Genomic DNA, 11,392 nt, shown 5'->3' on the forward strand with positions numbered 1-11,392 from the left:
GAACTTTTATATTCGGTCTGAGCGAAAATTAGAATTTATAAACGCGGACTACTTGGCACGCGCGCGACTCGGTTCGATTTTCCCCGTCACGGAAGAGGCAGAGTATAAGAAAAAAAGAAGCAAACGAGTGTAACGTTATATCTATTTTTTCATATTACTGTCACGCCTTACGAGCGGACTATACAACGCGCCGAAATGCATACGCATGCAGAATCCTCTGATACACTTTCTTCGCGAAGTATCGTAAAGACGCGCATCCCAGTACGCTATGTCAGATACGCGCGATGTTCTGTATCGGAACATCGAGACACTTGAAAGGAGAGAGAAGAAGCGTTATCTGCTTCTTTTCTAGCAACAAAGTTTTCGTACTCCCAATGTATTTTTCTGTTTGGTTATATAACCCAACCCCTTACTTCAGAGCCGAATGTTTCGCGGAGATTACCTGTCAGAATACGTATTTCCCGCCGGCGAGTAAATTTCTCTTCAGGATGGGTCGCGAAGATGTTTCAATGTGGCAGGACGCTCCTCTTAGAAAGCGAGCGTATTACTCTTTGTCCTATACACATTTTTATCACTTTAATTTGTGGTTAGCAAGACAAAATCTCATCATCACATTATAAAATAAAATAAGAATATTGAGGGCATAGTGAAATAAGAGAGGCAAATAAATCTTTTTTCTCGAAATTATTATGTTTAGTATAGTTTCTATTGTCTGTACTATTATTAATTTCACAAATTTTACTAATTATATAATATTGATTGCATAATTAGTAATTATATATTATTAAATATTGTTTTCAAAGGGATTTTTACATATATAAGCAAATAATTTAAATTAATTTTCAATAAATGAAATTTTTATATATATGTATATATTATCATAAGAAGAGTATGCATATATAATTTCTAATAATGCACTTTGTGCAATTTATATATATTAAAACAGGAAAAATCCCATTTGCGAAACTATTATATACATTTTTTTTTCTTTAGCAATATCGCGTATGCGATATGCGTTTCACATCCCGGATACACAAGATATATCTGCTATTAGTCATATTTGCAAAAAAATTTCCAATAAATATAATAAATACTTTAATTACACTATAATTAACACTTTATTTTATTAAATGTTATAATAACTATATATGAAAATAATGTTACTATTTGCTTGGCTTTATAACAGTTGCATTTGATTTTCTGTTTTTTATCTCGTATTTATACGTGTATCTATATATATATATTCTTCTTATATTCTTTTTTCATACATTTTTCATGAATAATGTAGAATTAAATAAAATATAAATCTTTTTTTAACTATATCTGAATGTCCTATACATTGCAGCGAAATACATATATGATTTGCTACGTTTGTGTTGTACATATATATATAATTTGATAAAATATCCATTTCAATTATCCAACATAAACGTTTGATAAGCTTGATAATTTACTCATACATATATGTACTATTTACATCATCATAATTAATGTATCCGCTTGATGATAGTGGGAATCATAAATAGGATTATTTTTTACTCTCTTATCGCAAGAGTGCTTACAAATATTTTTGTATCTACGATTTCCAAATTTTATTATGCAAATAATAAAACATGGAAAGAAATGCAGTTATTAAGTTTACGAAATTTAATATGTCAATTATGACAAACATTTATGAAAACTTTTTTTGCAATATACTCGGCAATGAGTAATGAAGAGAAAATATTTAAAATTATCTCATATATTTTTCCATGAATATAAACATATTTTATATGAAAAGAAAAAATATAAATTAAAAGTGGTTTCAAAGATAAGAATCAACGAACTGATAATGACAAGGCCAACAAACCACAACGTTAATGATAAGATTGCTTTATCTATATAATTTTATTTATTATTTTATTTTTATATTATTTTTTAATTTTATTTGTTATTTTATTTTTTAATCTTTTTATCCATATATATAATTGATAATATAAATGTTATTAGCTAATAAAATTATCGATTATTTTAATGATAAAGTATAAAGTATAAAAGTAGCGATATAAATATCAATATAAAGCACATATGATAATTGAATATGTATTATAAAACGTTTTTTCTTAAATTTTATTCAATAATATTATACTTTATTATTATGGTTGCAAATCAAAGATATCTGCATTTAGGCGTGCTATAATTGCATTAGAGTTTTCCTCGAGAGTTTTAAAAATAAAATGGCTTATCACATCAAATGAAACTGTTATTCATTTCATTTAAGATTATGACAAGGAGCATGCATGAAAGAAGTTTTACCGATTAAATGATAAGCATGCAAAATTATTAATTAGTATGCGACTGAAGAGAAAAGCGTTGGAGTGGCTATATTCGAAGCCCGAGTTTCTCGAAATATCAGTGGAGGCGTTACTTTGTGAGCTCAAGAGCATGTTTGATCATCGGCCCAGCAGGATGAGGCTACGCAAGGACTTCGAAGAGGGCGAATGGAAGAAAGACGAAATATATATATATATATATATATATATATATATATATATATATATATAATTATCCGTTAGAGACTATTTTTTAACACAGTTAACAAATATAGTTTCTTTTTATAATTAATGCACTTGAAATATAATGACTTGAAATCTTACATAAATATAATTATCGAAATACAATAAAGTTATCGTATCGTTAGACACAACTCGAATGAGAATAGGATATTTTATATGCATATAATATTTTTACATATAAGTAATATTAATACATTAATATCTATCATCCTAATACAGTTTTTTAAATAACAAATTTATTCAAATAATTTTTAAATAATTTGAATATTATCTTATACAAGTTATTTATGTATCTATAGTGTATGTGTGTGTGTGTATGAAGCGCTACATTATAATCGTTGCAATGCAATTTTATGTTTAATATTTTTTCATAAATTGATAATAAAAATAATTCAACAAAATTAACTTTTAAATAAATAAGAATGAAATCAAATTGCATTAAATCACATAGTGCACAAATACATATCACTTCAAAAACATTGTTGTATCGATTATACTTGTGTAATATATATATAAATGAATATGATAGCGAGGAGGAGAGAGATCGTGATAGCATTGAATAAATGGTTGCTATCTTATATATAGGTCAATGTATATAACTGATAATATATTCAATTGCCATGATCACCGCTCAGTCAGTCGTCTTCACAATGGCGCACTATTTGTTTCTAGCAGTTGCTGTCAATTTTATTTTTATTGTTACATATGTCTTTGCTATTGATACGTTATCTTTTCCCCAGGACTTTTTATTAGGCGCGTCTACGGCCGCTTATCAAATAGAAGGAGGTTGGAACGAAAGTGGTAAGTAGATAATACTTTGGATAATATGTTGGCATGATTTAATTAATTTTAATTTCAACATTAAAATGCTAATTAAGGTCTTAAATATATGGATACATAAAATATGTGACATCTGTTCTCTCATCAGATTTGTAATTAATTTATCATAATGCATTTAAATTGAAAAGGTAAGAGTGAAAATATTTGGGACGGATGGTTACACGTAAACCCAAGTATTGTACATGATGGTAGTAATGGCGATGTAGCTTGCGATTCTCTTCATAAATATAAAGAGGATATAAAGATATTACATGATTTGGGAGTACGTCTTGCATAAATACAAAACATATATATCTTACTATAGAGGCTTTAATCACGACATAAAATAATTGAACATTAAAATACAAATATTTTAGGTTGATTTTTATAGATTTTCTGTCAGTTGGACACGTATTTTACCGAATGGTTACGCTAACGTAATTAATCAAGAAGGACTCAGTTATTACAAAAATCTTATTAACGAATTGTTAGCAAAAGGTATCGAACCGTTTGTCACTTTATATCATTGGGATCATCCAGAAATATTGGAAAAGATGGGTGGATGGACCAACGAAATGATGGTTGAATGGATATCCGATTATGCAAGAATTATTTTCAAAGAACTTGGCCCAAAAGTTAAATATTTTCTAACTATTAATGAACCATTTGTCCTTTGCAATGAAGGCTACGGAGGAAACACGAAAGCACCAGGTATATGTTGCATGTATCTATTCATCCTTTAGCAAAAAACTTATGTTATCTTTAGTAAAATCATGTATTTCAGATATATTAAAACAAAACATACTTTTTTAGGAAAGAACTTAGGTAGTCCTGCCACATTCCTATGTATGCATAACATTCTGAAAGCAAATGCCAAGATTTATCATATTTACGACGAAGAATTTCGAAAAGATCAAAACGGCACAATTGGATTAGTTATACCTTGTTCAGGTTCATTACCCAAAAATCTTAATGATACATCAGCAGTAGATACGCATTTTCAATTTAACTGTGCATGGACAGCTCATGCAATTTTTTCGAAGACTGGCGATTATCCAGAAATCATGAAAAATCATGTAGCTGAAAATAGTAAATTAGCTGGTTTTCCGAGATCGCTTTTACCGACATTTTCACCAGAATGGGTGCAATATATTAAGTAAGAAATCTATAAGATATCGAACATGCATGTGCAATCTATTAGCAGGTTTTTTAATAATTATCTATTAATGTGAGCAGATAAAATAGATATATATAATTATGACATATAATTATGATGATGTTTTGAATATGCACATGTTTATGCAATTCTTTTTACATTTTTCTTTATCTAATGGAGTGTTGAAAATCAAACATTTATTCTTTTCTAATTCTTTTTCTTATAGAATATATATATATATATATATATATATATATATATATATATATATGTATATATATATAATGTATTGTGCTTGTGAGTTAGGTGGGTGGGTGTGTGTGTGTTGTGTGTGTGTGTTAAGAAATAATATTTGATAAATTTTATATTATTTAAATATTTAAGAATGAAAAAATTAATTATGTTATTACGATAAAATTAACTTAGTAACTTACTAGTAACTAGTTAATAATAATGTAATATAGTATTGTTTTCTTTAATTCGTATTATTTTGTTTGTCTTTTTAAGGGGCACGTCAGATTTTTTCGGATTGAATCATTATACTTCAAGGCTTGTGGAAACAGTGCCACGAGTGGAAGGGCAAGAATGGTATGCTTATTCCGGTGTGAAAGAAAGTATAGATCCATCATGGCCAAAAAGCGCTTCAGATTGGCTCAGGGTTAGTTAGCGTAAAAAATGCATATTAATTGCATATATCAAATTAGCAGATATTAATTTTCATGAATTTAAAATTTTTATTTATATAGAACTCATTCAGAATTTATTAATTTGATCCGAATAATACATCAGACACGATTAAGATATATAAATGATTTATTATGAATATATAATTCGTTTTATGAATAATTCATAGATTCTATTCATACGCACGATGCCACAAATTGGAAATCAAAATCGAGTGCATCTTAGAAAATATGTATATTTCGATAATTCGGCTGAATCGAATATAAGGGGCGATTAAAATTGATTAAAAAAGGACGAATAATCGACTTGTTGAATACATTATTGCACATTAGGAGACAACAAATGCTTTTAATTTAATTGATTATACCGGCATATATATATCATTTTTTTGTGTATAACAAGATTACATCAATTAGCAAGACAATTTTCTCGATTATATCTATATATAATATATAAACATATTGTGTATTTGTATGTATCTACATATAAAAATATATTTTAGGTCATTCCTGATGGATTTCGACAAATTCTTAATAAGATTGGAAAAGAATATGATAATCCACCTCTCTATATTATAGAGAACGGCTTCTCTGATAAATGTTGCATTTTTGATAATTCAAGAATATCTTATTTGCATTCCTATATGCAAGCTATGCTGTTAGCTATTTATGAAGATGGATGTAATGTGAAAGGCTACGCTGTTTGGAGTCTCTTAGACAACTTTGAATGGTTGGATGGTTACACGTAAGTTATTATTATTTATCACAGATTCATGAGTTTCTTTAAAATTAGACGACAGAAAAGTTTACATATTAATTATAATTTACATATCTATTTTAATTAAAATATAATCATATACAAATTTTGTTCTGATAGAGAACGATTTGGATTAGTAAGTGTCAACTTCACGGATAGTAATCGAAAGAGAACTCCAAAATGGTCGTTTTACTGGTATAAGGATATCATTGCATCACGGAAACTTAATTCAACTACTAATTCTATGGAGTTACCAACTGTAATAAATGTTTTATAAATAATGCATGCGCACGTATGCATGTAAAAAAATCATTACATTATTTATTATATAAGAAATAGTCATTATAAATACAGTTGAATAAATATTACACACACATACATACACACACACACACACACACACACACACACACACACGCACGCACGCACGCACGCACGCACGCACGCACGCACGCACGCATGCGCACGTTATTTCTTTAAAATTAGACGACAGAAAATTTTACATACTAATTGTAATTTACATATCTATTTTAATTAAAATATAATCATATACAAATTTTGTTCGGATAGAGAACGATTTGAATTAGCAAGTGTCAACTTCATGGAGAGTAATCGAAAGAGAACTCCAGAATGACCATTAAACTGACATAAGGATATCATTGTATCACGGAAACTATATTCTATAATTCTACTATACTAATTCCATAGAGTTACCAATTGTAGAAAAATTATTATATTATTTATTATATAAGAAACAGTTATTATATAATTTGAATAAATATTACACACATACACACATAAACACACACATATACACACGTATGTATGTGTGCATGTACACATATATGTATGTATGCATGTATGTATATATGCATATGCTTTGCATATAAAATGTAATACTTTGCTCTCTCTCTATATATATATATATATATATATATATATATATATATATATATATATATATATATATAAATTATTATTAAAAAATACTAAAACATAGTTTTGTGTAAACTTTCTGTCATTTGGTATAATTATAGTTTGTATTAAAATTAAAAATGCCTAGTAATAGAAATAATAGTCAAGATACTGTGATATTTATAATTAAAATCGCGACAGTTTCTACATGCAAATAAAAATAACAGACATTGCGAAAATATCTATAAATAAATTTTATACCTTATCAGTATGGTCATAATACAAAGTGAGAAAAAATTCTCTCTCTCTCTCTCTCTCATAAGTAATATCATTTCTGGTAAATATATTGATAGAATATCGACCTGCGATTGATTAGAGTGTAAAAAATATTGCAGCAATCATAATTTGAGAAATAAACGAAATATTGGGTTTTCAAAAAGAAGTAATCGCATGCCATTACTCTCGGGAAATATCTTTCCAAAGCATGTTTGAAGCATGTTCAAAGCAAAAACCTTAGTAAAGTAACGAGAGCGCTTTCAGAGAAACGAAGTAACTCATTATGGCATATGGTTTGTTATTTTTATTCGCATAAACCTTCAATTTAATAAATTTTAGCAAAACGCGCTTTAAACAATTTCTACGATAAGTGGAAAATTTTAAACAAAACGAGCATTCTTAAAAATTTAATTTTTTAAATACATTTTTAATCATTTAATTTCTTAATTAATAATTTATTCCAAATATATCAATACATGTCACTTAAAGTTTTAATAAATAAATATACTATAAATATTTATGTAAAAACGATTGTTATTTAGAAAATTTCAATTTTTATATGCAGAAAATAGAATATTGTATAGTTAAATCGTTTTGCAGCGTTATAATAATTTAGAAATACTTGACAGCAAAAATTCTATAGAGAATATTAATTTTCTTCACTTGGAAATTTCTATTATAATAAAAATTAAAAATTAATACTAATTAAATTTTCTGTTAATTTTGCAATTTTTATATAGACTTTATCCAGAATATCTCAAAGAAAATTAAAAATTTAATTTGCATTCTTTCTGAAAATTTAGGTAAAAAATAATGCATGCTGTAAGATTCCTCTTCGTATTTTATAATGTGAGATGGTAGCCAAACAAAGTGTGTGCGCGTGTGTGTCAGCAGACAGAGAGAGAGAGAGAGAGATAATGGGGGAGGGAGGGAGAGGCAGAGCATATATTAGGATCATGTTACATAATTTAAGGAAGAATAATAGTCTATCTCCGTTTAATCTGTCGGGTTTACTCTTTCCCCCTGGATAGATCGAATTGCCAGTAGATGAGATAAGGCGTTAAACAAAAGGGTGCAGACCGGGTTGGTGAGGGCGATACCGCGAATGCTCCGCTGCCTATCTCGTTTATACAGCTTTCTATGCATACCGCCGTCTAATAAAAGAAGAAGGAGGGACGGAAATAACAGATCGCGCTTCGGCAAGCAGAATCTCCTGTAATTACACCAGGAGCGCTATTATATGTGTACTCGTATCACGTTCGTCGATGCTCCACGGAATGTATGTACTTTACTAACGAAACGAGCAAACACGACATGTAAGTAATGAATCTTCAAGATCTATAGCGGCGAGTAACTCGGTATATCATAAAAATAAAAGATTACAAAGCCAATTAATATCTAAACTTTAAATAAATATTAATTAAATATTAACTATGTTTACCGTAGTACAATAGTATCGATCTCAATATCACATATGTCGACATCAATGCAGGTGTATATCATTACCAGTTATTATCGACTATTCGTCAGCATTCCCAGCTTTCCCATCTTTGATCGCTCAATATCGGATTCGCGGGTGTTAATTGTACTCGCGCGATGTGTATACTGCATCATCCCCATATACGCAATAATTTACGCATAATTGGTATAATTTGGATAACTCGTGGCGTATGAAATTATACTGCGTAAACACGTGCAAACCTATCTGCGCGTGCATGGTCCGTAACTCGATAATTATGTATTCGTACACATTAAACGGACCGCGCGAGCAGACTCGACAGTTTCGACGAAGTATTAAGAGGTGTCTAGACAGGAATATGCATACCGCGCCGCAACAACTCGGGCTGCTTGAAGATCGTTTACATTCTAATGTAAATATTGTACGTGCACAATATATGCATGTAGACCGAAAATCCGTGCCCCGGAATCCCATGGGTGAGATTAGCTGTGCGCCATGAGGAGAGCAGAACAAATTTGGGATAGTGGAATGAGGCGGAGGGCCGATTTCAACGATTAATTTTATTGGCCTCTTTACAAAATAAGTAATCAAATGATACATGACTCTTCGAATATTTGATAAATAAAAGAAAAGTTTTGAAGATAAGTAAAACTGGCTCGCAGAATTTTCCTCATGTTCGCAAACTGAATTTTTTATCTTGAAAATGAAGAGATGGAATGTCTTTGACAGCTCTTAAATATAAATCAGGTTTATAAGTGAGCTATTTCGCGTTGGATGAGTTTACCTGGTTTACCTGGTTTAAATTTACATCATTAGAATCCGATGTGTACGCGATTGTTAAGAAATATTAAACGTCATGAAAGAAGCAGCAAAAATACAAACAAAAAATACTAAGCTTCTTTTTAAGAAGTTACAAAAAATATAACAAGAATAGCCATTTTGCGAATCGCTGATGTATTATCGTGGAAACAATCGATCTTAACTTCAAATTTAATTCTAAAGTAGTACTTGTCGAAACACTTTCTATTTCTGCCATGTCTATTCTTATTTTCCTCCGCACCTTGCGACATTGTTAGCGTTTTGGCGAGAAACGCAAAAATATCGTGAAAAAATTGAGAAAAGTGATTGAGAATAAGAAACCCCGATTCATTCTCTTTCCCTCTACCGTTTAGAAATCTGCGAATCGCGAACAATTCAGCAAAGTCGGTACGCTACGACGGACGTTCAACAGCAACCGCTTTTGTGCCCTAGGGAATGCTGGAAGCGCGAGTAAAAGAGGCACCAGTGAGAGGCGCCGTGAGAGACGAATCCGTACAACGACGTCGACGTAATTGTGTAACTTCGTGGCTGCGACGTACGAAACAATAACCGCCGGCAAATCGCATCAAACAATACTACGGCAGATTGCATCTTCCCGGGCGAGACGCGCATCATTCCTTTTTTCGCGCTGATTTCCTTTGTCCTCGGTCTTCGCGTCGACTTTGCCGTGTCCTCCCAACAAATAACTGTACGCCTTTATCGTCCCGCGAAATCGTGATTCTCAAAGGCTCCCGCCTTTGGTGAATCGCGGCGAAGAGGAGCGCGAAAGAGGCGACGGATAAAACGCGTTATCATCGGGTACAGAAACGATTACGCTTCTTGGTGTGCGAGTTTCGAATAGGAAAGAGAGGGGGTGAGCGCAAAAGGGCGCTCAACGAGAAGAAAATCCTTTTCTATCGCTTTTTGATAACCTTTCAAGATGTCGTTCTTGCGAAAAGATCTTTTCGATAATGAGAAGACAAGAAGAGAATGATGAATTTCTCATATGTATGTATTTGCTACCTGTGACATTATTGCGTTTCACAAATATGATAAGTGATATAATTTTAGATATAATTTTTATATTAGCATTGGAAGAGTAGTGATAGATATTTGAAATATTAAGATTTTAAATCTTAAGTAATCTCGTTTTATCATAAGACATAATTTGCATCTTTTGGTTAGGTTATTAATTTATTTCTTTATTGTGTTTCTGTATTTTTCTATTTTACTCTGTGGAATAATTTATGTTATTTCATTTATGTTGTGTTTACAATAATCTTTTCAGTAGTATACATATAATTAAATTTAATACATTATTTTATAATTAAATTTAATACATACACATATAATTAAATTTCAGTTAATTCAATTTCATAACAAATATTAAAAAATATATAAAAACCAAATTATATTTCCTGTAAAAATCAAATTATATATTTCCTGAACTATTTATTTTTTAAATATCTTACTCTATTTTTATATGCGGAATAATAGAAAGAATTAATTCATATTTTAAAAAAATGGATAGTTTTGTTTAAAAAAATTGAATTGATCTTGGAATCTCCTAAACTCCTGCCTTATAACACGTACAATATTTGATGTCCCGAAACAATGTTATGTGCGTGCTCTTTTTTTATTACTTTCAGAAGAAAAATTATTTATAGATTATAATATATGATATATGATGTATCACTTTATATATATATATATATATATATATATATATATATGTGTGTGTGTGTGTGTGTGTGTGTGTGTGTGTGTGTGTGTGTGTGTGTGTGTGTGTGTGTGTGTGTGTGTGTGTGTGTGTGTGTGTGTGTGTGGTGTGTGTGTGTGTGTGTGTGTGTGTGTGTGTGTGTGTGTGTGTGTGTGTGTGTGTATGTGTGTGTGTGTGTGTGTTATTATATATTATATATATTACTTATATATTTATTTAATTTAATATATAGTAATAGTTTCTCTATAAGATAT

At 30.0% G+C, this 11,392-nt stretch overlaps 1 protein-coding gene across 5 annotated transcripts; it reads left to right on the forward strand.

Moving 5' to 3' along the window:
* The first annotated feature begins 3,163 nt into the window (after positions 1 to 3,163).
* On the forward strand, positions 3,164 to 10,461 carry LOC145969814 (myrosinase 1). 5 transcript variants are annotated; one of them, XR_014438256.1, is made up of 9 exons: positions 3,166 to 3,356; positions 3,524 to 3,657; positions 3,752 to 4,085; positions 4,188 to 4,530; positions 5,038 to 5,188; positions 5,717 to 5,958; positions 6,091 to 6,229; positions 8,193 to 8,477; positions 9,872 to 10,461. XR_014438256.1 is itself a non-coding variant. In XM_083096084.1 (8 exons), the coding sequence occupies exons 1-8, from the start codon at positions 3,176 to 3,178 to the stop codon at positions 8,223 to 8,225; spliced, it is 1,557 nt and encodes a 518-aa protein (XP_082952210.1). In that variant the 5' UTR covers positions 3,166 to 3,175; the 3' UTR covers positions 8,226 to 9,377. The 5 variants fall into 5 exon arrangements, 3 of the variants coding, with proteins under 3 accessions (XP_082952210.1, XP_082952211.1, XP_082952212.1); XM_083096084.1 differs by lacking the exon at positions 9,872 to 10,461 and having other exon boundaries at positions 8,193 to 9,377; XM_083096085.1 differs by lacking the exons at positions 8,193 to 8,477; positions 9,872 to 10,461 and adding an exon at positions 6,541 to 6,899 and having other exon boundaries at positions 6,091 to 6,262.
* The last annotated feature ends 931 nt before the right edge of the window (positions 10,462 to 11,392 follow it).

The sequence above is a fragment of the Camponotus vicinus genome, unplaced genomic scaffold, assembly GCF_025532165.1.
Source record: "Camponotus vicinus isolate PSW18456_S1 unplaced genomic scaffold, iyCamVici1.0 SCAF_4, whole genome shotgun sequence".
NCBI lineage: Eukaryota > Metazoa > Arthropoda > Insecta > Hymenoptera > Formicidae > Camponotus > Camponotus vicinus.